The sequence below is a fragment of the Magnolia sinica genome, chromosome 10 (assembly GCF_029962835.1).
Source record: "Magnolia sinica isolate HGM2019 chromosome 10, MsV1, whole genome shotgun sequence".
NCBI classification, from domain to species: Eukaryota; Viridiplantae; Streptophyta; class Magnoliopsida; order Magnoliales; family Magnoliaceae; genus Magnolia; species Magnolia sinica.
Window position 1 is genome coordinate 19,853,137 of NC_080582.1, and position 27,695 is coordinate 19,880,831.

Consider the following 27,695-nt stretch of genomic DNA (forward strand, 5'->3'; position numbering starts at 1 on the left):
TCGTGGGCCAATCATAATATATATGTTTTATCCTAGCTGTCTATCTATTTTTCTAAAGCATTTTGAGGCTTGATTCCAAAAATAAGGTGGATCTAACTCTCATATGGAACACACTAAGGGAAAATAATAGTGATTAAATGTTGACCATTAAAACATCCTAATACCCATCGTAATGTTTATTTGACATCCAACCTATTGATTAGGTCATACAAACCCGAATGAAGTGAAAAGGTGCTTGATCCAAAACTTTTGTGGCCCTTAAAAGTTTTTAATGGTGGGCATTCTATCAACACTATTTCACATGTGGTTTATTTGCGATTTGGATTTATCTCATTTTTTAGATCATACCGTAAAATGATCTTAAAAGATGGATGGACAGCATGGATAAAACACGTAGATCATAGTGGGCTCACATAGCACTGATTACTAGCCAATTTGTGTCCAAAATATCTGAGAAGAAATGAATGGAGGCGTGGTGGGCCACGGTGAAAAACATAGCACTGACGTCTATCTAGTTAGGCTGACATGAGCTAGATGGGCGGTGGTTGATCATAATGTATATGTTTTATCCAAGCCGTCTATCTATTTTTCTAAATCATTTGGAGGCTTGTTCCAGAAAATATGGTAGATTTAAATCTCAGATGGGCCACATTACAAGAAAATAGTAGTGATTAAATGTCGACCATTAAAACATCTTAGGACCTATTGTAATGTTTATTTGACATCTAACCCACGAATTAAGTCATACTATAAAAATATCAGCTTGATCCAAAACTTTCATGGCCAATAAGTTTTTAATGGCTAGCATTCCATCAAAGCTGTTTCCCGTTGAGCATTTTAAATTCGGATGGACCTCATTTTTGGCCAGATGCTATAAAATGACATGGAAAGATGGATTTAGGGCAAGGATAAAACACATAGATCATGGTGGGCCCACAGAGAACTGATCACCAGGAACACGTTTTGGCTAGTGATGCTGGTTGAAAAAATGAGGCAGATATAAAACTCAATGGGGCAGATATAAAGCTCAAGTGGACCACACCATGGGAAAACAATAGTAATTGAATGTCTACCACTAAAAACCTCCTTAGGGTTCACTGTAATGTTTATTTGACATCCAACTGGTTGATTAGGTCTTAAGGACATGGACGAAGGGCTAAAAAGAAATATCAGCTTCATCCAAAACTTTTGTGGCCTACAAAAAGTTTTTAACGGTAGTAATTTAATCAACACTATGTGGTCCACTTGAGATTTCGATTTACCTCAAATTTAAGACTATCATGAAATGATCTGTCAAAACGGACGGATGGCATGGATGAAACAGATACATCATGGTGGGGCCGAAGATGCACCGACCAGTAGCCACTTGCTAGTGGCAGGGTCCCTAGCCGATCCGTTTCCGATCACTAGCCAATTCTGAAATAAAGGAGGGGTCACTAGCCGTCCGAAATATCTGAAAAAAACATGAATGGAGGAGTGGTGGGCCACGGTGTCTAGCCATCTATAACTAATACCGACGTCAGTGCTATGTTTTACACCACTACCACGAGTAGAGGCAACTCGCGTTCCTCGTCGTGCGAGAGCGGCTCTGTTCCCATCGCGGTGGAGCTCTCGCGGTCTACAATTTGGGCTACTCCTTCGAACTACCTGCCTTTATCCGTTCTGAAATCTACCCTCTCTCTCTCTCTCTTCGGTCTCTCTCTTTCTCTGCCAGAAGCATCAATGGCAGAGAACCGAGGAGTTGCTGCCAATCGATCTAACAGCAGAAGCTGCAATTTCAGAGAAGGGAGTCTCCTCACGAAGCTGAAAACGACGGGAAATCTCCGAAACATTTCAACCCTTTCTCTTATCAAACGTCGTTTCTACAGATGGGATTCTTCCCCTCCAGCAAATTGCTGCATTTTGAGGTCTCTTTCTACTCTTAAATCCATCAGAAATTACATGCATCCATGTATCTTTGTATTTAGGGGCGCGTTTCAGTGGAACCGGGCAGATGTGGGACTGTTGAACGGCTAGGATAGGTGGGCCCTCAGGATCTGACGGTATATATTTATGATGGGAACCTTCGCACAAAGCCGAAGATTGACGGTGTACATCCACCATGGAAGCGGAGAGGATATGATCACCCCTTTGATTTTATGTTTTAGATTGCCCCCCTGATTATAATTAACGGTTTAGATCGTCTAAAGGCTGGGGCCTGATGGATGAATGGGTATTATTCCGCTCTCTTTTCTCTGGTCATGTAAAAAAGCCCTTTATAAAAAGGGAGGAATGGAGAGGATGTAAGAGACATCTGATCTCTCTCCCATTATCCCAATGCTGTTTGAGTTTAAAATTCAACTTTAATTTCCGAGAGGAAGTTGGAAGAGGGATTTGGAGGGAAATCATGTGGGGTCCACCAAGTGGTTGCTCACCAGTAGGCCCCACGGACCCATATCCAACTGGGATCGCTTGATGTATTCACAAAATCCAATCCGTCCATAAGGCAGGTCGCCTCTTGTTACCCACAGGGCCCAGAAATCATACCAAACAGAAACTTGGGTGGGCCGCGATACAGGGGACAAGTTGAGAGGCGATGACCCGCCCTTGATTTGTGTGGGGACCTACCATGTTGTATATATGGAATCCAGGTATTCCAGACCCTCCATCTGCCCTGGATGAAGGGGCAGGACAAAGATCTGGTTGCCCTGGTGAAAATCAAGGGTGAGCATTCCCTCTCACCTTGTTCCCTGTGTTACGGGCCACCAGAGTTTTTGATCGAGCTGATTTTCTGGCCATGGGGGTAGCCTGAGGGAGTCTGATGGACAGGTTGGATGTGATACATACATCATTTGGACCCCGATTCTGCCCAGTACCACTGGAGCTCACCTCATGTATGTATGTGTGGAATAGTATCTGTTTTCTTCTCTGAGAAAATTCAAATCTGTTGAAAATTGAGATATAAGCGGCTGAAGATTTAAGGTGTGTTTGGGTGTCCCCAAATTGCGATCCGAATTGATCGATAATTTTCCGCTGTGCGTTTGGCGCAGTGCAGAAAATGGCAGCTCTGCATAACAGGTGACGTTATTTTCTGAAGGTTTTGTCAAGTGTATTGTGTGCGAGATGGATGAAGGGTGTGGTGGCACGTGAGCATATGCGGCACATGCGTGTGAGATCCTGGGACATTCATTTGGTGAGGCCCATGATGAGTACACCCTTGCTCTAGTAATCAGGCTGTTTGATTTATCCAGTGGGCCATGCATGTATGTTGAATATGGGTCGATTGTTGATCCTCTAACTGCCTTTTGCTTTTGCACATGCACGTCCTATTTGATTATTTGACCTGACTGATTTTTTCCACCAATGGATCCAAACAGCAGGACCTGCCTGTCGAGTGTCTTGGATCATGCTTGATTTGGGTAGCCCTACAGTTGGGTTGGGTACTTGTTCCTTCAGTCTTCATGTTCGTTTTAATCTTCTTCTTTCTTGTTTTCAATTCTTTACATTTGGTTGAAAGCCTTGCTGTGAATGTATTGCGAAGTCTCCGTTCTCCAATATGCCTTGTGGAGTAAAAATCGAAAAATGCGATTCCTGCTCACAAGAGTAAGATTTTTGAGTCCTCTTCTCCAGCATGGCAATGTCTCATGTATGGGTGGGACCCAGAAGTTAATCTGCCTCGCCTTGGCATGTTTGTGCCATTTCCAAAAATCAGTCTGGGCCGGTCATCAGGAGGGCTGCAGCTGGGCAAAACAGATGGTTAGAGGAAATTGATCAACCATCAGTGTTCATTGTACATGTATGCTCCGCCTAATAATTGAGACACAATTTCAAATCTCTGTTTCAGTCCCTCACCTATTTGGGACTGCTGCTGGGTTGCATACTCGTGTTGCTGAGACCAATGCAACTCGTTCAAAATGGTCGAGCCAGGAATCCGAATTCAATAAAAAAAGGAATCTGGAAAATTTTGAAAAATCAGAAAAATAATTGAAGTTAAAATTCCAAACAAATTTAACAAATTTGAAAAAGAAGTTTGGGATGGTCAAACAAACTGAGGTTCAGATAGATGGTTTTTTGGTTATGTCTTATAACTAAGTCTTGACACGATGAATCTTCCCAAAAAACAAAAAAAAAACTGACACCATGAATTCGGCCATGAGAGGAATGAATGGCCAGTAGCACATGGAAATCCACGTTGGTTCAAACCCGTCATCATCTCCATCAGCACAATACTAACCGTGTCTATATTTGAAGAACGTATCATGGTAACTTCCACTTTCACATTGAGAGCCTTCAAACCCACACTAACTAGGTATGGAGCCCACCCTAACAAGTCATGGGACCTACACCTGATCCCATAAGAATCGGCTAACTGTTGGTGATTTCAACACATAGCGATAGTTATTGTGGCTATCTCACACGATCATTCATCACTAGTAATGCATGCTGTTGGAGTTCCGGTTCTTATCTCACACCACCATGACGTAATCCCGAGCTACAACAAACCTAGATCAACCCTAGGTATTAAAAATTCGGATCTAATACCACTTCTAATTCGCGCGCTTTGCAAAAGCACATTCAATGAAGATAGAACAATCACAATAAATAGAATAACCAAAACAATCAAGCAAGCAAACACAGAACACAACGATATTTACGTGGAAAAACCTTGCGGGGAAAAAAACAATAACACAATGCGACAAAGATTATAAAACTTTAGAGTGTACACCACTCACCTTCTTCAATTATAGAAGCACTCGATTTCCCCTTGTGATGCGCAACCCTAGGAAAACCCTAGCCCCTTTGAGAAAATCCATTTGGATCTAATACCACTTTTAATCCGTGCGTTTTGCGGAAGCATATTCAACGAAGATAGAACAATAACAATAAATAGAATAACCAAAACAATCAAGCAAGCAAACACAGAACACAACGATATTTACATGGAAAAACCCTTGTAGGAAAAAAAACAATAGCACAATGCGACAAAGATTATAAAACTTTAGAGTTTACACCACTCACCTTCCTCAATTATAGAAGCACTCGATCTCCCCTTGTGAAGCGCAACCCTAGGAAAACTCTAGCCCCTTGAGAAAATCTATTCTCAAGCCCTTATAAGCGTCTAGAACCCTCTCACCGGGGAAAATCCTTGCCCTTAGAGAGAAAACACTCGGATTCACTTAAGCCCCAATCGCAATCGGACTTAAATACCCTGATTCTGCAAAATCGTGTAACCCATCGTTTTGACCGAATGGGACCTTCGGTCGAACCGAATCAAACCGACTCACACATTTCGGTCGAATCGAAAATGTGCAAATCTTCATAGTGAGCAATTTGAGATTCACCCACTAATTCGGTCAAACTGATGGAATACTGGTCGAATTGAAAGTGGCCTTCTCTGCATTCTCAGATTGGCAGAATCCAAGGCATCCCGCACAACAATCTTCACATTGACTTGCATTATACCAAGTCACCTTGAAGATCTCTCGTGCAACCTCCACCTGGAACGCAACTCCATCCGCACCCTTGTGCAAGGGTGCCCAATCTCATCAATGGTTGGAGAGATTGATCAATCCCAAGCAATGCTTGAACTTTTCTGTGGTCACTGGCTTTGTCAACATGTCCGCGGCATTCTCGTCCGTGTGAATCTTTTAAAAGTGAATCTCTTTTGACTGATTCATCGCTATACGGATAGCACTTTGACTATCATAATGCAACCGAATCGCCTCTTGTTTCAACCCGAGTTCTTTTATCAGACATTTCAACCATAATGCTTCCTTTGATGCCTCTGTCGCAGCCGTATATTTTGTCTCAATTGTAGACTATCATAGATTGCAGCGTAGATCTCTAATATATCGGTCCATCTGCTAATGTGAAAACGTATCCCGTCATGAACCTCCTATTGTCCAGATCACCTGCATAATCCGAATCCACGTAGCCTACAACTCCACTTGAAGCTCCATGTTCCCCAAACATGATCCCAATATTGTCAAATAGCATATGCGATCGCACAATCTCATATGCGGTCGCATGTATATTATTTTTTTTCTGGATTTTTTCAAAAAATGAAAAAAAAAAAAATCAGAAAAATCAGAAAAAATTCAAAAAAAATCAGAAAAATCAAAATAAATTATTATATGTCATTGGGACATGAAATACATTTAATTTAAGTAAAAAAATAAAACCATACTCCATGCATGATAGTTGATACATCATACATCATACATTTACAATTTAGTAATTTACAAATTACAATATAATTAACTTCTTAAATGATCTTAAGTAACATTAACAATTAACATTTTAGTTAGTAGTTACATTACATACTTACATTTAACAATAACAATTAACAAATATGAAATATGAAATATCAAATATCCATATTCAACATTCAACACTACATGTACATGATACTATGATAGTGATACAATACATAATATATCAAGTTATCAATGATTCAATATCAAGTTATCAACAAACAATCGACAACATTAACACACTTAGACTTATGAAATAACCATTAAACAAAATTAAGAAGTTATGTATTTATTATATATCTAATCAATAATCATGATTCATGATATACATTGATCTAGCATCCATTGTGGCACATCACCACTAGGTCCACCACCACCACCACCATCATCATCATCATCATTCGAGTCATCTCCTTCTTCCACATACACTTCTTCTTCTTCCGTTTCTTCGTCATCTATACGTACTAATACTTCATCAACATCCAATGGTGGATGATCTTCAATTTGATCATCATTATCACATTCTCCTTCTTCAATCTCCTCAATCTCATCAACGGGTTGACGGCTACCACTCGCCCCCCGGCTTCCCTCCGTCCTTTGCCTTCGAGTGGTACTACTACCTTCACCAGGTGTCAATCTATATGCGGCATCTTCAACTTGTACCCATGTCAGATCCTCTCCAGCAAATACCGGGTTCTACGTCTTTACGAGCCACTCGTTATCTGCATCCAACTCATCTAAGCAGATAGGGTCAAAGAAGCCGGGCTTTTCTTTCCTACTTTGGAATCGTTTTCGCAATTTTTGATTGTATTGAACGAAAACCAAGTTATTGAGCTTTTTTGGTTCAAGGCGATTCCTTTTCTTGGTATGAATCTGTAAGAAAGAAAGTGCATTTGGCATTAGCTATTTAGCTAATTAATTTAACTTAGGCTATTAAAAAATTAAAGTTTACGAAATAACAAAACAATTACTAAACAGTCTAAACTTTTACTTGCCGACTCGAACGTGCTCCAATTGCGCTCGCAACCACTGGCTGAACACGTGAGTCCAAGAATCTTCATAGCCAGCTTTTTTAGAGCTGGATCCTTCCTGTTTGGGTCCACTCCATAGGCAGCCCACCAGTCAGCTGAGAAAAACAGTTTAAGTATAGGTTAGAATCGTTAGATCTCTTAGAGATACTTTGTAGAAAAACTTTTTGTAAGAGTTCAGTACACAGTTGACAGTGTACACTAACATTCATTCATAAAAGTACTTACTGGGTAATTTCATTGTCCAATGTCTTATTACGATATCCCTTGAGAATATCCCTTCACTTTTTGTGTAGAAGTCTAGCAAAGTTGAGATCTTGTCCTGTTCTCCTCTATCTGGAATCATTCTTTCCAAGACATCAATAAATCCAACCATATGCATAGTTAGTGTTTCTGCTGGATCAGCAGAAGCCAATAAACAGGTTGGGTTAAGGATGTAAGCAGCCAAATACAATGGGGATGACATTTGGCTGCCCCATCTTCTATCTATAATATCTAAAATTGGCCTGTAATCACGGTCTCTATAGTTAAAATGGTCCATGATCTTATTTTGCGCCCTCTCCATCGCATCATATATGTAGCCCATTGCGGGCTTCTCATCCCCGTCCACCAATCGTAACATAGAAACTAAGGGCTCGGATGATTTTAGCGCCTTTACCACCTGAGTCCAAAAATTTTGAGAAAGAATTGTTTGTTGAACCCCTTTCTCGTCAGCCTTCTTTGACAAAGGCCCACTTGTAAAATCGGCCGACATTACAAAGCTTATAAGTTCTGATTTCTTTGCATGTAGCCTTTGTAGTGTTAAAAACGCTGTGGCGAAACGGGTGACTGCTGGACGTAGCAAGTTACCCCCAATGTGTTTTCTCATTCAACTGAGAAGAAGGGCGTGTTTGTACATAAAGACCGTGATTCTTCTAGCCCTTGCAATCACGTTTATAAATAATTTACCTATATCTTCTAATATAAGATTAATATAATGGGCCGCACAGGGGGTCCACAATAAACGTCGCCTCTTCTCCATAAGAAGACGACCGACCATTACATACGAGGTTGCGTTATCTGTAATTACTTGTACAACGTAGTCCTCACCTATTTCTTCAACTACACTATCTAGTAAGTTAAACAAATATTCTCCTGTGTGTGAATGGCCCGACACATCCACTGACTTTAAGAACATTGTCCCAGTTGGACAATTTACTAAAAAGTTAATGAGAGACCGACCGGATCTATCGGTCCATCCATCGACCATTAGTGAATAACCATATATTTTCCATGATTCCCTATATTCAGCTATGAAGGATTGTGTACATTCAACTTCAGTTTTTAGGCATGTCTCCCTCATTTCATGATATGAAGGAGATTTAAGCCCAGGTCCAAATTGACCTATAGCCTCAATCATTACCTTGAAGCTTTTCGATTTAACGACGTTGAAAGCAATGCCGGTTTGGTAAAACCACTTAACAATATATTGAATTGTGGTTTTCCTATCTTTTTGTCTATACCGGTTCTCTAAAGTTGTTTGAGCCGGGCCTTTCCCTCTACCCCTTTGGTCGACCACATCCTCAGGGTGTGGTCTACACCATCTATCTATGGGCCCATGCCCTCGGGCTCTTTTCGATGGTTGTACTTGTAGTCTAGACCGGCCTGTTGAAGTAGGGGGAGTGGGACTAGCTTCATCTACATTAACTACATTTATATCTTCATATGCATCTTGTTCCATATATTCCTCCTGATGTAGGGCACTATCGTATTTCTTTCTTGATTGTTTTTCCATATACTCCACGATATCCCTTCGGATTTCTGGAGTAATTTTGTCGCATGCTTTTGCATTTGACCCCGGTAAATGTGCAAGGTGTTGCTTGTGCCTTGCAATGCCACTGGAACTCACAAACCTACATAACTCACATACTATGTGAGTCTTTTCGGTAGCACCACGGTAGTGCCCATATTTCCAACCCGGTTCATTCGACTTGGGCTTCAAAGAGGAAGATTGGGAAGAAGACATTATGATGGTGGATAGTGGTGGTGTGTGTGTATTATTAGCACTAAAAAGTAACTAGCTAGCTACTAACTAGAAACTAGAAAGTAAACTACAAATAAAAAGAAAAGTAAAGTAAGAGACTAAGAAGTATAAGAAGAAGAACTAAGAAGTAAGAAAGAAGTAGATCTAAGAGAGTAAGTAAGAGTAAAGAGTACTAAAGAGCCTAAAGAGATGGGACTTAGGAGAGAGTTACTTACACTTACACACACACTTACACACTTACACTTGTAGAAACTAGAAAGGGAGAAGAAGAGGGAGAGAGAGAGTTGAGTTACACTTACACACTTACACTTGTAGAAGGAGAGAATAAGAGGGAAAAGAAAATGAGAAAAAGAGAGAGAGTTGAGTTACACACTTACACTTGTAGAAAGAGAGAGAGAGAGAGAGAGAGAGAGAGAGAGAGAGAGAGTTACACACTTACACACACACTTACACACTTACACTTGTAGAAACTAGAAAGGGAGAAGAAGAGGGAGAGAGAGAGTTGAGTTACACTTACACAGTTACACTTGTAGAAAGGGGGAATAAGAGGGAAAAGAAAATGAGAAAAAGAGAGAGTTGAGTTACACACTTACACTTGTAGAGAGAGAGAGAGAGAGAGAGAGAGAGAGATTTACACACAAATAAAAGTAAAATTACAAATGTAACAACTAACAAATCTAAAAGAGGTTCCCAACTTCAAATCTTGTTGTAACTAGACTAACTTCAACTTGTAGTCTTGTACTTGTAATCTTGAAATCTTGTTGTAACTTGTTGTAAGTTGTAACTTGTAACTTGTAAGATGTAACTTGTAGTCTTGTAATGTAAGTTGTAACTTGTCTTGTCACTTCACTTATAAGTTGTAAGTTGTAACTTCAAACTTGTAAGTTGTCTTGTAACAACTAACAATTAAGAAAGTAACAACTAACAAATCAATTAACAAACAAAATATTTTAAAAAAATGATAGAAAGAAGTTGTTAGAAACTTAGAATTAGAAACTTAGAACTTAGAAGTTAGAACTTAGAAAACTTAGTGGATGGAGATTGGAGAGGACTAGAGGAGTGAGGAGTCTCTTGACTCTTGTCTTGACTCTTGATCTTGAATCTTGAATCTTGATTCTTGAATATGGATGGTATGAATGATGTATCATGTATCATGTATCTTGGATTCTTGATTCTTGATTCTTGTTGTACCATCTTGATTCTTGAAAGTTGAAAGAAAAGAAAAGAAAAGAAATATGGAAATGGAATATGGATGGAGAGGAGTGGATGGAATGTAGAATGTAGATTGTAATTTGTAAAATGTAAAGTGCTTAGTAAGAGAGGATGTAGTAAGACTAAGAGAAATAGAGAATAGAGAGAGAGTTTGGGCTTTTTTTGTAAGTAGGAATGCTTAGAATGCATATATATAGAGTAAAAATTCGGATTTAAAATAATAAAAAAAGGGTCAAAAAAGGTCAGAAATCTGACCGTTGGCCAATATGCGATCGCATATGCAGTATGCGATCGCATACATCGCATATGCTGGCACATGTGGCATATGCGATCGCATATGTGCAGTGATCGCATATGCCACTGCCGCATATGCGATTGGGCCAAATATATGCGCATATGCGATCGCATATGTATGCGATCGCACATGACAACACTGCATGATCCTAGTGTTGACTTTGCCCCTAAGATACCTTAGAATCCATTTAACAACATTCCAATGTTCCTTTCCTGGATTCGCCATATATCTGTTGACCACACTAATTTCCTATGAGATATTTGGCCTCATGCAAATCTTTGCATACATGAGACTCCCCACTACACTCGCGTACAACACCCGTGACATATTTGAAACATGCTCCTTTGTACTTAGACACGACCTGACTGACAACTTAAAGTGACTTGCTAGAAGCGTACTAACCGGCTTAGCAATTTCCATGTGGAACCTTTCTAGCACCTTTTGCGCATATCCTTTTTGAGACAACCACAGCTTCACAGACTCTCTCTCTGTGAATCACCATGCCTATGGTCTTCTTAGCAACGCCTAGATCCTTCATGTCAAACTCGTTGCTTAACATAGACTTGAGCAAGAGTATCTCCTAGACTTGAGCAAGAGTATCTCCTTCTTGTCCTTTGTAGCAATCAACATATCATCAACGCAAAGCATCGGTAGAATGTAGAACCCATGCTTGAGCACCTTGTAATATACACAACAATCATACTCACATTTGATATAACCAATCTCCACAATGTAGGAATCTAACCACTTGTACCACTACCTTAGAGACTGCTTCAACCCATACAATGACTTCCTCAGCCTACACACGTGGCCTTCCTTACCAAGCTCCTCGAATCCTTTAGGCTACCTCATGTAAATGACTTCCTCCAAGTTCCCATGAAGGAATGCCATCTTTATATCGAGCTGCTCCAATTCCAAATTGGATTCCGCTACCATAGCTAGGAGCAACCTGATTGATGTCACGACTGGAGAAAACTTCATTGTAATCTACTCATTCTCTCTCCAAGTACCCCTTGCTACAAGCTGTGCCTTGAATTTTTCGCCATCTTTTTCTGTTAATGCTTCATTCTTCTTGATCACCCATTTACACCCTATAGCCCTATGACCTTTTGGATGTTCCACCAACTCCTATGTCTGATTTTTGTGTAGAGATTCCGTCTCCTATACCATGGCCGACATCCACTTGTCATAATCTTTTCCAGATTCTGCCTCTTGAAAGGTGGAGGGATCTCCACTTCCTGTGAACAATGCGAAAGAAACCATGTCCTCAAACCCATATCAAATCGAGGCTCTAATGGTTCTTCTCCCTGTTCCTAGCTATACTTTTCTATAGAGGTGGGCAGGATCTGACCCGACTCATCGCGATCCAACTCGAACCGAAAGCCAGGGTCGGGTCGGATTGAGTAGACCCACTCAGATTCGACCGCAAAACGGATCGAGTTCGGATCAGTAGCCAATCCGATTCAATCTTATTTGGAATCGGATCCGATCCGGATTCGGGTACTATAAAGTATCTTTTTTACTTTTATAAAAATATATATATATATATATATATATATATATATATATATTTACTCTTCTTTTCAACTCGAACCCTAATTCCCTAACCCTACTCGGCACTGCATCGATCTTGATCCGAATTCAAGCCACTCAGCAGCCCAGCATCCCATCTTCATCGTTCATCCTCCTCCAGTCATCAAGTAAGTTCCATTTTTTTTCCTGTGTATTTTCAAGCTCGATTGTGCTTCTTGTATATCAATCCATCTCGATCTGAATCCAGGCCGGTCTCTCTCTCTCTCTCTCTCTCTCTCTCTCTCTCTCTCTCTCCCCCCTACATTCCCTCGCTTAGATGTTGAAAAATAAAGATTCAAGCACTTGTTATTTAATTGAATGTTTGTAAATATATTTTAATTGCTTTTATTGATTTTATTTCTCTCAAATATATTTTAAATATATGTAAAATTAGTTATTTAATAACTTAGGAAAGTTACCCTTAATTTCTTATTTTTTTTACAATTTTTTCGTATTTTTTGATTTTATTATTATTATTTTTAAATTAAAACAAAAGACTTGATCCGAAACGTACCCAACCCGATCCGACTCGGTCAGGGTCAGGCCAGCAAGGAATCAGATCGGATCGAGTCAGCCCTGCTGGACTCGGTCCCAGATCGAATCAGTTCGGGTCAGGTACTTGAAAAAATTGGATCGAGTCGAGTTGGACCCAATTCGGTCCGACTCGACCCGATGGCTACCTCTACTTTTCTGGATATCTTGCTGATTGTTTTGATCAGTTTCTTGCACCTGTTGAATTTCACATCCAGTAATCGGCTCAACTGGCTCAACCTGCACCGACAATTTCTCTGCATCACCATGTGTTTCTAACTTCCCTGCAGCGGCCTTGTTGGTCTTCAACATTGATGCCTTGTTGAAGATGACATCTCAGTTAATGACCACCTTCTAAGAAATTGTATTCCAAAGCTTGTAAACCTTAACACCTTTCTCATAACCTACAAAGATGCACTTTCTAGATTTGGGATCCAACTTTGTCCTTGTCCACTCTGCACGTGGACGTATGCTGGACACCCGAAGATCCTTAATCTTGAGTAATTGATGTCCTTGCCTGTAGATGGTGACCGATTTACAATATAGCATGCCATGTTAGCCGCTTCTGCGTAAAAGCTTTTAGGAAACCCCACATGTAACCACATACTTTTCACCCTCTCTAATAGAGTTCTGTTCATCCTCTTCGCCACCTTGTTTTGTTGTAGGGTCTCTAGAGTCGAGAAGTGCCTTGTGATGCCCTGTTCATTGTAGAATTCCATGAATCCCGCCTCTCTGTACTTCGTATAGTTATCTGACCCGCGACACTTAACCTGTCTCCTGATTTGCTTATCTACTTCGGCCTTCTATTAATTGAATTTAGCGAACACATCGGACTTGTGCTTTAAGAAGTAGACCCAAACCTTCCTCGAGTAATTGTTTATGAAGCTTACAAAGTATCGTGTTCCTCCCTTATACGGTACTGTCACTGGCCTCCCAGACATCAGAATGAATATAATCAAGCACCCCGCTGCTAGTATGTGTAACACTCTTAAACCTTATTCTACACTACTCATAAATGTAATGCTCACAAAAATCCACCTTGCACGCCTTAACTCTCTTCAACTATTTCCGTTTATGCAGTTCCATCATGCCCCTATCGGTCACATACCCTAGCCGCAATGCCACAGTTAGTGCCATTTGTACTGGATTCTGCATGTGAGGTGGTAGCGGCCTCACATATAATCGTGTTCTCAACCAACTTGTACAGATTTCCTGTCTTATGTTTCTTCATTAACACCATTGCACCTTTGGTGAGCTTGATTATACTGCTAGATGCGATGAACGTGAACCCATTTGTATCTAAAACCCCCAAGGATATCTTTCAGATCCAGGACATGCCTGACATCACCTAGAGTCCGTATGACTCCATCAAACATCCTTACCTTGATGGTCCCTATTCCGATGGTCTTGCATGTTGTGTCATTCTTCATCGGAACACTTCCATCATCATAGGACTCGTAGAAACGAACCAAATCCTATCCAGACACATATGATACAAATATCCTGAATCGAGTAACCATGTATCTGAGAGATGACTTGTACTTGAAGAGACTTAGATGAAGTCTCCTTCTGAGCTCTCTTCCGCTATGCTAGCCGATTCACCTGTGTTCTTTTTACCTTTGCTTTCTAGCTCATCCTTTCGTTTATGGTAGTCTCTCTTGAAGTGCCCCTTTATGCCGCAATAGAAGGATCCGTCCTTAGTCATTGATTTCGATCTAGACTTTTTCTTCTCGTCAGATCGAGATCGCTTCACGGATTTCCCATGTCTATGACCCCCTTTCACAACTAACCTTTCCGCTTGAGAGTACTCATCGCTTCGCTTCTTCATTACTTTGTTGGAAACGAGAGCCGCATCAATTTCATCCAGTTTCACTGTATTCTTCCCATACAACAGAGTAGTGACGAGATGGTCATATGATGTGGGAAGTGATACTAGAAGTAGCACCGCTTTGTCTTCATCTTCGATCATCACTCCGAGCCTTAACAACTCGCTATATACCTTCGTAAACGAGTTCATGTGCTACATGAGATTGGATCCTTCATCCATAGCCCGGAAAGTTGTTTCTTCACAAACAACTTATTATTGAGGGACTTTGCCATGTATGGATCTTCTAGTTTCTTCCACATATCTAGGGGAGATTTCTCATCCAGAACGTTGTACATGACTTCATCCGATAGACATAAATGGATGATGCTCATAGTCTTCTCCCCGAGTTCACTCCCGTCATCATCTGACATCTTCCTCCAGTTTAGTCTCCAACAACGACGTGCTCAACCCTTGTGATACTAGAATATCCTTAACCTTCCGCTACCACAAACTAAATTGTTTTTCCTATCGAATTTTTGTATATCAAACTTCGACCTTGACATCTTCGTTGAATTTGGGAATGTCCTTAAACCCAACGCTTTAATACCACTTTGTTGGAGTTCTAGCAACCCTAGGTATTAGAAATTCGGATCTAATACCATCGCTAATTCATGCTCTTTGTAGAAGCACATTCGACGAAGATAAAACAATCATAATAAGCAGAATAACCAAAACAATCAAGCAAGCAAACATAGAACAAAACAATATTTATGTGGAAAGACCCTTGTGGGAAAAAATCACGGCACAAACCGACATGGATCCACTATAATCAAAACCTTAGAGTTTACACCACTCACCTTTTTCGATTACAGAAGCACCCGATGTCCCCTTGCGATGCGCAACCCTAGGAAAACTTCCTTGAGAAAATCTCTTTCCAAGCCCTTACAAGCGTCTAAAACCCTCTCACCTCACAACACCCTTGCCCTTAGAGAGAAAACACTTGTATTCACTTAAGCCCTAATTGCAAATGGACTTAAATACCTTGATTCTACAAAATCACATAACCCGTCGGTTGGACCGAACCAAACCGACTCACACATTTCAGTCGAATTGAAAACGTGCAAATCTTCACAGTGAGCAATCTAAGATTCACCCACTAATTCGGTCGGACCGATGGGATACCGATTGAACCGAAAGTGTCTTTACTCTGCACTCTCAGATTGGCAGAATCCAAGGCATCCTGCACAACACATGTGTTTCAAAATTTAAAGCCAATTGCATCAGACCACTCTTTAGCTTTTATCTGACGAATTTTATGCTCTGCAGCGCGGTTTACCATGAGAAATCCAGATCAACGATATTGAAATCTTCAAAACAAAGGAGTGTCCCACTCTTCGTGATGATGCCAATTGATGCATTCGGCATTGATACTGCTGGGGTTCCAAAGATTAGAAGGTAACCACTTCTTATCCTTGACTTCTGGTGTTACATATTCTACTCCGACCAAATTTTCATGTTTGTGACATGTTCCCTTCCGATCTAGATCTTTGAAGAAATACGAAAACTAGTGGGCGTTGCTAGTTCTTGTTCTTTCTTTCTTTTTTTTTTTCTTTTTGTTTTTTTGCCCCTCCCTATGAACATGTGTATCAGTTAGCATTCTTGGGTTTTCCTTTTTGACATTGAAACTCCCTGTACATTGCTCATTTGTTGTTTCAGAATCAAGGCCTTAACTATGTCTCTGAAAGCACTCAAGTTGGCAGGTGTTCATGGAATTGCGGTTGAGGTTTGGTGGGGACTAGTAGAGCGGTCTTCGCCTTTCACATATAACTGGTTTCTGTATGAAGAGCTCTTTAAGCTAATATCTGAGTCTGGTTTGAAGTTACATGTTGCATTATCTTTCCATGCTAGCATGCGATCATCATCTAATGCGAAGGGCTATGTGAGTCTTCCACTGTGGGTTGTTGAGGTAAGAGCTTTGTTCAACTACTTTTGCAAACATCAGTTGAGTAGATTTACTGGAGTGGAGGCAACGTCTTGGACCTTTGATTTTAGTTAAGTTCATTGTTCCATACTAGAAAAATACCTACTAATATTTTGTTTTTCTTTTCAGATTGGTCGTCTTAATAGAGATATTTATTACCGAGATCAATATGGATTCTCAAATGATGATTATCTTACATTGGGTGTGGACCAAGTTCCTTTGTTCTGTGGCCGGACTGCCCTCCAATGCTATGAAGATTTTATGTTCAGTTTCATATCCAAGTTCGGATCACTTTTAGGAAGTATCATTGAAGAAGTAAGCATTGGTCTTGGTCCTTCTGGGGAGCTAAGGTATTTCTTTCAACCTATTTGTTAATCTACAAGAATGAGAATAGTTCTAGTTTAGGAACGAAACAGGGATGTTAGCAAGGTATTCCATAACGGTAACAGTGGCCATAACGGCTACCACCATTACTTTTATGATACAGGCCGTAACGGCCGTTACAGTCTCCTTTTTAATGGAAAAAAAAAGAAAGAAAGAAAGAAAAGAAAGACCTATATCTGCCATGTAATAGCCTTTATGGATCATTTTCTCCATAACGGCTGTTACACCCCATAATGTGTAACGGTTGCCACTGTTACCTTTACGTAACGGCTGTTACGGCACACCATGGACGTTAGATTCTCTATGGATGTGGGCACCTATAGTGAACAGATGGGTCTTGAGTCTTCAAGATCTATATGAACTCAAAACTAGAGATGTCAAAGGCAACCTTGTTTGTTATTCACATTTAAAGCATCTCTCTTGATCAACAACCCTTAGAGGAGATGCGCATGATAAAAGACTGTCATATATGCCTAGTGAAAACTGACAACTAGTGGATAATGGAAATGTCCATGGCATGTTTGAAAAAAATGAAAAAATCAGTAAAATATCACTCCTTTTGAGTTTATTGTTCACAGTTTGGAAGTATCATGATATAATCATGATATTCACATATCTCTAATTTATTTGTTTTTCTCCTTTTTTAATTGTCATGTTTTCTGTGAGATCTTCCCTAATATATCTTGAGAAAAACCAACATTTGAAAATCTCATGATAAATTCCTGTGTTGAGGAATAGCTGAGAACAAGATTTCTAACTTCGTTTGGAGTAGGTTATTCTTGAGATTTGTGGACTGGGAAAACCATTCATGCTAAGGGTGTAAAGCATATAACCGTGTTTACTGGCTCTCGACTGCACTACCTTAGGGTCTGTTTGGTCCTAGGATACAAAATATACTGTTCAAGAAAATTCTCTGTATGTGCAATGATTACACTTGTATTATTTCTTGCCCTTTATCCAGCCAACCTTCCTAGTAAAAGCTCAGAATATCTTTTTTGCGTTGGCGATTTCCCCCTTTAAACACTACAAGATAGAGGAAGTGAAAAAATAGGTGGTGTCATAATTACACTTTTGCCGTAAATGTTCCTTGCATGGTAATTTCATCTCCAACTACCAAACAGATTCCAAAGACAAAACTCACCTTAGGTTCCTTTCATGTCGGACAATTCACCATCCGGAGCATATTTGGAGCGATGTTGAATACTATGGTTTGGTGTAAATTTACTAAAGGTTTCACCAGCTGCATCAGGTCATATGTTGAGTAACTGCACTCAAGAGTTAAGGTAGTTTTTGGTGTCCTGCCAAATCATTGCAAGCCAACTCAATGTCTTGATGTTTGGGTGGACACATAAAGTGCGTCGCATTTTCTGACGTTCTTTAGCACACAAGTTCTATCTCAGCCTTGATTTGGTTGTAGCGTGTCCCATTTGGTGGACACTCAAAGCCAAACACAAAAGAACATAAATTAGCCCTTCTAGGATGAGAGTAACATGGTAAAGTTCCTTCGTAAACATGCTGAATGGCTTCTGTTCCTTAGGTTTCTACATTTTCTGTGCGAGTTACTACAGTTATTAGGAAGGGCTAGTTTATCAGGAGAAAACAGATTGAGTTGTTAGTGGGTTGTTTTGAATAACTAAGCTGTACTATGATTTGATTTAGGGTATGTTTGGTATCCATTGCAAAAATGTACTCTGATATTTCTTCATTGCAGTAATGTTGTGTCCATGGGTGACAGGTAAGCAATAACCTGTTTTCTAGTGGGTTCGCACTGATGTATGTGATGAAATAACATTTTCCAAACTCGCCCTGAACTATTCATGATACTTTGTTTCAACAACATGAACTCTCAACAAAAATCTGTTAGCTTTGAACTCTTTGCAGCATTTCTTCTCACGGGTGTTGGGCTGCAGGTATCCAGCTCATCCATTCAACGATGGCAGATGGAGTTTCCCTGGAATTGGTGAATTTCAGTGCTACGATAAATACATGTATGTTCTATTAATCTTTTTGTAAAAATTATATGAATCCTATTGCGACAAGTTGCATTCCTCATCAGGATGGAGGACTTGAAGATTGCTGCTTGCCAGGCAGGAAAACCTGAGTGGGGAAACAAGTGTCCACAGAATGCTGGGTGTTACAACAGTCGTCCATCTGGAGTCCCTTTCTTTGGAGAAGGAGAAGAAAGCTTTCTCTCTGATTATGGCAGTTTTTTTCTAGTGCGTACCACATAACCATCCTTCATATGATATTTGTGTGCAATGGCTTTTCACCGCATCAGCACTAAAGATGCGTATTGGCAACTTGTCTTCTATTTGCTGGCTTTTTCTTTGGATCTAACGGAATACAAGTCAATGATGTTCGAAAAGATTGAAAGTGGTCTTCTGTTGAATTAACAACTAAAGGTTATAACTCATAACGGATAGGTACTATATGATGCTCGGCCAAAGAAATGCCATCTTTTATGTTATCTTATGTAATGACTCAGGCGGGGCTTGTCTGTTCATTTCCGGGGCCACACTCTTTCATGGCCTATTCCCTTTATCTCCCCTGTCAAAAAACAGTAAATATCTGATGAAAATGTAGAATTATAATCAACAATGCACAGTTAATGGTCACCCAATTGGAGCGTTATGATAATCCGTCAGGAGAGATTTTTGGGTATCTTTGATCCATCGTATGAATGATTTGGATCGCCAAAAGACAGACCCCATGTACAATTTCTTGGCCAAGTGTATGCTTGGTAGGACTATATTTTCACCATAACAAAATCTGTAGTAGCAATTTGCATGCAGTTGCATCACATGCTACAGTTAGTATGGTATAAGGGTGCATCTCAGGTGGCTTGGGTTGGGTTGAGGGTCAACCCGAGCCCAGCCTGAACTCCTGAATTCCAACCCGAGGTGCCCAATCCGAACCCAACCCAAGTTCCTTTATTCTCAACCCAACCTGACTCATATGCATGTAATTATTCCCAACCCAACCTGACCCAACCAAATCCAAAGCCAACCCGATTTCACTAGGGTTGGTGTTTTCCAACCCAAACTCGACCCGTGGACCTTGAAAACCCTACCCAACATGATGTGAACTCAGGTTGGGTCAATTGGGTTCAGGCTGTCCCAAACCCAAGTTGCAGGCCTAGTATGGAAACATAATGAATGTTTGCCTTTTTTGCAGGAGTGGTACAGTGGAAGGCTCATCCATCATGCAGATGCCATTCTTGCTAAGGCTGCTAATATGCTGAAAAAATATCAACAAGACAGATCTGACTCTGTTTTACTGGTGGCAAAAATTGGTGGAATATATTGGTGGTACCAGACAGATTCACATGCAGCTGAACTCACAGCAGGTTATTATAACACTGCTTTGAGGGATGGTTATGATCCCCTGGCTTCAGTGTTATCTAGACATGGAGCTGCTTTACACATTTCGTAAGTTTCTTATTGTAGAAGGTTCTTCCTTATATGTCTAGTCTACATAATGATAAGATGGTTTGCTTTTCCCTTTTCATTGGACTTCAATATGTGGTAGAAATTGGTGTTTCTTTAAGGGTTCGCATATTCAAGGAGCGATCTTCCACTACTTATGTGCTTCTACATGTGCTAGTGTCGCACATCTGTGCTAAGTCCAAGCTGTGTCTGGTTGGTTCCAATGTCTAGATTCCCTGGCCAAAAATCAGGCTGCTCCAATCGGCAGGTTGGCCACACATGCATGTTGAATGGGAACTTCTGGTGAGTGTTCTCAACCAGTTATTCTATCCACGCACTTTATGCTTACCTGATGACTGGACCCGCCTGATTTCTTCTCAAGGGTATCTATACTGTGGGGTCCACCTGATGCATGGCTTGGAAGTGATGCACATGTCTTCATAGTTTTAAAAATCCGATACTATAGAGTCCATGGTTTTAAATATCTGATACACTATAGCTGTATTCTCAGTGCTGTACCCCCATAGGCCTTCCCCGATGTTTGATACGAGGGCCGATACATGCCGATGTGGGCCATATCAGCCACTATTGCTTTGGAAAGTTGGGGGGCTGATACAACCTGTGATACTGATATTTAAAACCCTGCATGTACCAGCACTATCATTTGTAGTGGCATGTAGGTGGTTGTGTAGATGCTGGTGTTTACAGTTAGCAAACATTGTCTCAATTTCAAACGAACTAAAAATGCTGCTTTCTTCTTTTCTTTTTTTATTCTTCTTCTTTTTCTTTTCAAACCAACTTGTGCATGTAGCTGCTTAGAAATGCATGACAGTGAAGTCCCGTCAACCTATCTTTGCAGCCCGGAGGGTCTACTTCAGCAGGTAAATTCTCTGCTCCAACTGGTTAGAACTGCTTCCTTCTTTATGTTATTGTCTCTTATCTTTTAATGACTTCTATATGTTGCCTTTAAAATTCTTAGAATCTTATTTACCATTACTATGGGGTTGGTGTGTTTGCATTTGGAAAAACTTTAACTGTATCATTAACCCCCTACTTTTTTCAATGCAAAATGCTCAATCTGGATTATGGGTCATTTGCAATCACAGTAACTATTTCTTGCGACATGGAATTATGTTTCTGTACAGTTAATGTTGATTAAGTTGTAATATAAGTATATATTTAAAATGTAGAAATATGGTGTTTGGGAAATAATCCCATGCGGTCAACTGTACTGGAATTATGTTTCTATACACTTAATGTTAATTAAGTTGTAATTTAAGTACATATTTAAAATGTAGAAATATGGTGTTTGGGAAATAATCCCATGAGGTCGACTGTACAGTACAGCTCAGTGCCTGTGGGACCCACTGTGATGCGTGTCCCCCATTTGAACCATGCAACCATGCATCAGATGCAGGCCATCACAAAAGATCAACCGGATCCCAAACTCAAGTGGGCCACACCACAGGAAACAGTAAAATTATGCCCAAAAACTCTAAAATCATGTTTTGGGCCCACCTGAGATTTGGAATGACCTGTTTTTAGTCAGTCCCTTCATCAAGGTGGGCTGCATACAACGAACGGGTTGGATTTCTTATAAACATCATTTTGGGCCCACTCAATCAATAGTGCGCATTCAATGCCCATTTTTTCTGTGCTGTGGCCCACCTTGGTCATGGACAGGATGATTTTTGGGCTCCGGCCCTAAAAGGGTGGGATGCAACTGATGGACACGTGGGGGGGAGGAGAGGGGATATCTATAACACATGCGGTGGTCTCACGTAACTTAACCCTACCAACCACAGTTGTGGTAGGGTTGACCACATGCAAACATCATCATCTTCTAAGCCTTCCACTCTATTGAGGACCATATCCTCAATTACACCACAGGTCACCAAGTCATTTGTTAGTACCTCCCCCAACATCCTTTTGGGCCTTATGGCTTCCCTTTTATAGCATGTGAAGATTCTCCATAATGTAATACTATATGTGGAATATTTATAATAACAACATTCATCAATTCATATGTAAATTGAACTCTAATTATGTATATATAGCTAAACTGCGTTAGTGGCTTGTACCAGAGTGACCCAAATGATTATAGTCACCGCTTAACACCCAGTGGCAGAAGTAGTGTATTGCATACCCGTCTCCGTACACCATATTGGAGCTACCTGCTAGCCAAGCAATCCTGATTTGGATAAAGCGAAATCGTTTTACACAAACAAACTTGAAATAAATTCCAGCATGATGTGACAAACTCAGAGATATTACATTCTCCATAATGTAATACTATATGTGGAATATTTATAATAATAATATTCATATGTAAATTGAACAATAATCATGTATATATTCCAGCACGATGTGACAAACCGCAAATGTTGCGTTGACACTGCTTGAATTTGCCTGAAGGATGATTTAGTGGACTGCTGCCACTACAATTTGATATCATCATGTGACTTGGATAAAGAGGTAATTGTCAATGAATGAGGGTCTTCATTGTTTATTGTGATTGATTTGCCAAACAGTGAAGTTCTTAACAGTTTGTGTGTGTTGCTGGATTCACATTTTGACCTCGTAGATTCTCAAACTTTAGCTTCAAAATCTGATATCAGCTTCAATAGATTTTGTAGATGCTAAGAGACTAGATCCGTTGGATAATGTTTTCAACAACTCCTTTCATTCCACGAAGAGCAATTTGCCCTGGGGAGTTGCAAAGATCATGTCTTGAGGCTTCCTCTTTAGTGTATGGTCTCCTATTTGCTAGAGACTATCTTTTGGAAATGCTACAAATATTTCTTTATTCTTCATGAGTGGCTCTTTTTTTTTTTTTCTTTTTTTTTCATGTCTTGGAATTCTTAGAGATGCTACCACTGTGCTAAAAAATTCAAACCCTGCCAGTCTTTTGGAAACTCCAATGCATAGCATTTTTCATGTGACATGCTCTTGTATAGATCTATTTCTCCATATGCGAGTTTCATCTAATGCATGCACTCAATCTTTCAAAAAGTGAAAAAAAAAATAAAAATAAATAAATAAATAAATAAATAAATAAATCTAATACACTCACCCAAGATGGAGCTAATTTAGTTGGAGATAATTAATCCCAATTGTCAGTGAATACAAATTGTTCCTTTTCAAGTCTGCTTCATGGTACTTCCTTAAGATGAATATTTATTTTTCCGATGCTTTTGCTAGTTTCATATTTTCACACCTTTCCAATTTTCTTTTTCTGATCCAGATAAGGGAAGTGTCAAAGAAAAGAATAGTACACTTGACTGGAAGAAATGCAATTGAAAGATTTGATAAGGTATAGCATTGTTTTGCTTTCTTGGGTGTTCTAGTTTCACATGTAGACCTAGAGTAAATCTATAAGATTAGAAGGAATGGCATTCAGGGTTCATTGCCTGCTCTTTCAAGTATAAATCGAGGTGTTAAAACTCATCCAAGTCTACTTGGTTCATTAACTGGAGAATAAATGAATCACATGTTCCAAAACATGTACAGATCATGGTTCTGAATGACAGTATCGGCTGCCATATCAGCTCCGCAGAAAAATGATACTATATGGCGCCACATATTGAATCAGGGCCGTATCAGTCAAAATTGTTTTTTGAAGCACAAAAATATGAAAAAATATCAGAAAAATAGGGAAAATGAGATATCAACGAATCTATCATTTTTATTTTTATTTTAAATGTCTTTTGACCATGTATTCAATGGTGTATCGGACCATTCTTTGATGAGAATGGTGTCTGTGTGATTTGACTTGTTGAAGGTCAACTAAATGGGCCCTAATTGAACACAAATTAAAAATGATTTGGTGAACAATGTCCCATTACATTGGAAATATAATAGAAAGAAGACAAAAATATAAAAAATAAAGTGAAGGCTTACCATTCTTTCCGATTTTTCCCGTAATGGTCCACTTCACTTCAATTTGTTGAATCCCGTTCAAATCATTTGTTTTGATTCCAAAATAGGTCTATATCTAGCCTAAAATGAGCTTTTTAGATTCTTCCATGTTTTAAATGAAAACAAGAAGAGGAGACGTGAGTGAATTTTTGAAAAAAAAAATAATAATTCAAATTTGGGATTTTATGGGCGTATCGGCCCTATATCGGCACCGATACGGACGGATACGGTCCAACCAATTCCGATACGGCTGATACAACCCCATATTGTATATCGTATCAAGCCGATACAGATATGATGCGCCCGTATCAGCCGATATGATACCAATTTTATCATGATCAATATTTTAAATATTGACGACATCAGTCGATAAATCCCACGATATATATTGTATCCCACATATGCGATACAAAACGCGCAGGTAGTGCCGATATATCCCACATGTTCTATCCATCCAAACATCCATCCATATTTTAGAATATCGACAACACATGATATTTCGTCGAGAAATTGTTGACAACTAGAAAGGAAAAGAAAGATTGTGGTCTCGATATTTGCCCATGTTGCAATAACGATAATATCACGATATTATTGTTGACAAATTGAACACTGCATACAACCATGCGCCCATTAAAAAAATTGAAATGGATTTTTTTTTTTATTTTTAATAAACAGATTTTTGGTGATATCGATACATTGGCGATATTATTGAAATATTGCCAATATACTGGAGATGCAAGCGACATCTAGAATTTATACAATTGAAAATATTGGTGATATTGATACATTGGCAATACAAACGGCACTTGGAATTTACTTGGTCGAAAATATTGGCAATACATGGGCGATACATTAGCGATACATTAGCTATACGTCATTGATACCTGAAATTTCTGATACTACCTGTGTTATCGGTATCACTATCAATGTTATCGGTATCGCCAAGTTGGAGATATGGATAATATCGGGGATACTTCAAACAATGAACTTTCACATATTCATCAATGGTAAATGTACTCCCAATGAATATTATATGATATTTAAAACAATTCTTTCCACCAAGTTCATCTTTTATGGTCTCAAAACTTGGAAAATGCTGTGTCTCAATGAGGAGGAGAGTCCCAAGTCTTAGTCGACCTGAATCTCAGTCACGCACTCAATTGAGCATTTGAGCTTAACATGCTTGTATATAATCTCCGAACTCTTCCTGGTGGCAATCCACCAGCCAGTTCCTAGCCCGTTTGGAGGTTTGGTGTCAGATACATAGCCAGTTGTTGAACTTTTGCCAGCAATCATGAGAATCCTGTTTCGAATCTTGATCATTGCAGGTGAAAGAGAATTAGTAAGGCTGACCATGAATAGCGACCATTAATAGATGGGACAAGACTACAATGATGATGATGATGATTGTAATTGTATAGTCTTTTTTTCTTTCTTTTTTTTGGTTTTTTTTTTTTAAAAAAAAAATTATAAAGAGACATGCTCCATTTCTCTCAGAGCACTGTAAGTTATAATGCTCATAGTTGCATTGGAACACTTAGTCTAATCCATTGATCCAGGCTGTTCATTAGGTCTGACACACATTTCATGGACTACGATGGAAACATCACATGGATTTAAAAAATATTAAGTATTTGATCAATGGCCTTTCATATGGATGGTCAAGATTGTCTACATAAAAGTAGACCCACTTAGTAATTTGATTCATCAATTTTTCAGGACCCATCATGGATGGCTTATAATTCTAAAGAATGACTTTCATGAGGCAATCATAAACATGCCATCCATGGCTTGGAAAATGGTAGCCTGTTAAAAAAAGAAAAAGGCAAATCGAGGATGGATTGGATCATCTCATCAATGCAATTTTTGCATGAGAGAGCACATGAATTTGTTTTGGACTACAGTTCAGATTGGTTGATTGGATTGCCCAGTGAACCGAAGCAACTATGAGAATTATAACGTATAGTGCTCTGAGAGCATTGGAGCATATCTCTTTTTGAAAAGGCTCGATCAATTTCTGCTTCTGAGTTTCTTTTATTTAAGAAAGCATAGCTCCCCCTTTAACTCGACCTGAGTCAATAGCGTTTGTAGTGCTAAATCAAGTTTGAACTTTTCAAAGATTGCAGATTTATACTCTTCTCAAGCCTTCTGTTGGGTTATTTTGGTTCCCATTTCTAATAGCTGAACTTGTTCCTTGCAGGCCGGATTATGCCAAATACTAGCTAACTGTTACCATCCACAAGCAGAAACTTTAAGATCTTTTACTTACTTTCGGATGAATGATAAGATTTTTCGGGTGGAGAACTGGAACAACTTTGTGCCCTTTGTTCGAAATATGAGCAAAGATATGTAAAATCATGTACCTTTTTTTTCATTTTTTGATAAAAACTTTTGTAATCTCTAGAACTGTTAATCCATCAAACAGATTTGCACTTGTAAAAACTCCATGGGCACAAAGGTTTGCTAATTCCATGTGTATAATACAACCAGCCCCTATACATACGGTATGTGATGACTACGCATATGAAGTCTAAGCTGTCCAATCAATGGCAGAGGTGGTGTGATCAATGCTTGGAATCATCATTCACGTTGCATGTTTGTATTTTTGTTTTGAAATCATATATAATGGGAACAAACAAATAACCTAAGTATATAAAACTAGTGAAACCAAGTTTTAAAGTATCATCTAAAATACTGGTACGTATAGCCTGATACTAATATGGCGTACCAGCCCGACATGGGCCTGAAACAGGGTGCTATGGGTTGATACGTCCCCGTAATGGTGGTGAGCAATGTGTACACCCAAACCGTAAAGGGTGCAGATACATGGAGAGAGGAGAGGGAGAAGGGTTTCAATGGTAATCGATGAATGCCCATGTTTTTTGGTATTTTGGCCCACTCTTACCTTATTAAGCCCATTTGAAGGCAAATTCAAACCATTCGTTCTCTCTGTGACCCGCCATTTCAATAGGAAGATACTAATTTCAGTGGGATGTGAGCTCCGTGTAGCCTCACTTCCAACTCTTTTCTTGTGGAGTCCACCTTATCTGTTGATGTGACTTATTCTTTGGCCAATCAAATGGATGGAGTAAATTTGACAGGTACCCCACGGTGGCCCCCACAACCCTTAGCACATGACAACCAGGAGGTTGGGATTGTCATGTGTCAAGGGTTGTGGGGCCCATTGTGGGGTACGTTCGAATTCACTCCGTTCATTGGATTCAGAATTTAATTTAAGGCTATGGGTCAAAGAATGAGTCACATACACAGATGAGGTGAACCACAT

The 27,695-nt window shown here is 39.6% G+C and overlaps 1 protein-coding gene across 5 annotated transcripts; it reads left to right on the plus strand.

The window, feature by feature from the left end:
• The first annotated feature begins 1,528 nt into the window (after window positions 1-1,528).
• Window positions 1,529-26,916, plus strand: LOC131258130 (inactive beta-amylase 4, chloroplastic). Of its 5 annotated transcripts, none has more exons than XR_009177889.1 (11): window positions 1,529-1,907; window positions 16,028-16,156; window positions 16,418-16,667; window positions 16,812-17,032; window positions 18,977-19,054; window positions 19,123-19,282; window positions 20,241-20,494; window positions 21,303-21,372; window positions 22,853-22,966; window positions 23,736-23,804; window positions 26,610-26,697. XR_009177889.1 is itself a non-coding variant. In XM_058259231.1 (11 exons), the coding sequence occupies exons 3-11, from the start codon at window positions 16,101-16,103 to the stop codon at window positions 26,760-26,762; spliced, it is 1,311 nt and encodes a 436-aa protein (XP_058115214.1). In that variant the 5' UTR covers window positions 1,772-1,907; window positions 3,030-3,172; window positions 16,028-16,100; the 3' UTR covers window positions 26,763-26,916. The 5 variants fall into 5 exon arrangements, 4 of the variants coding, with proteins under 4 accessions (XP_058115213.1, XP_058115214.1, XP_058115216.1 ...); XM_058259231.1 differs by lacking the exon at window positions 22,853-22,966 and adding an exon at window positions 3,030-3,172 and having other exon boundaries at window positions 1,772-1,907; window positions 26,610-26,916; XM_058259233.1 differs by lacking the exon at window positions 22,853-22,966 and adding an exon at window positions 3,035-3,172 and having other exon boundaries at window positions 1,789-1,907; window positions 26,610-26,916.
• Window positions 26,917-27,695: the final 779 nt, after the last annotated feature.

Coding starts and splice junctions, on each gene's coding strand:
- LOC131258130 (XM_058259230.1), top strand. CDS start 1,723: ATGGCAGAGAACCGAGGAGTTGCTGCCAATCGATCTAACAGCAGAAGC. Junction 16,157..16,417: donor GGGGTTCCAAAGATTAGAAG/GTAACCACTTCT, acceptor TTGTTGTTTCAG/AATCAAGGCCTTAACTATGT. Junction 21,373..23,735: donor CGGAGGGTCTACTTCAGCAG/GTAAATTCTCTG, acceptor TTTCTGATCCAG/ATAAGGGAAGTGTCAAAGAA.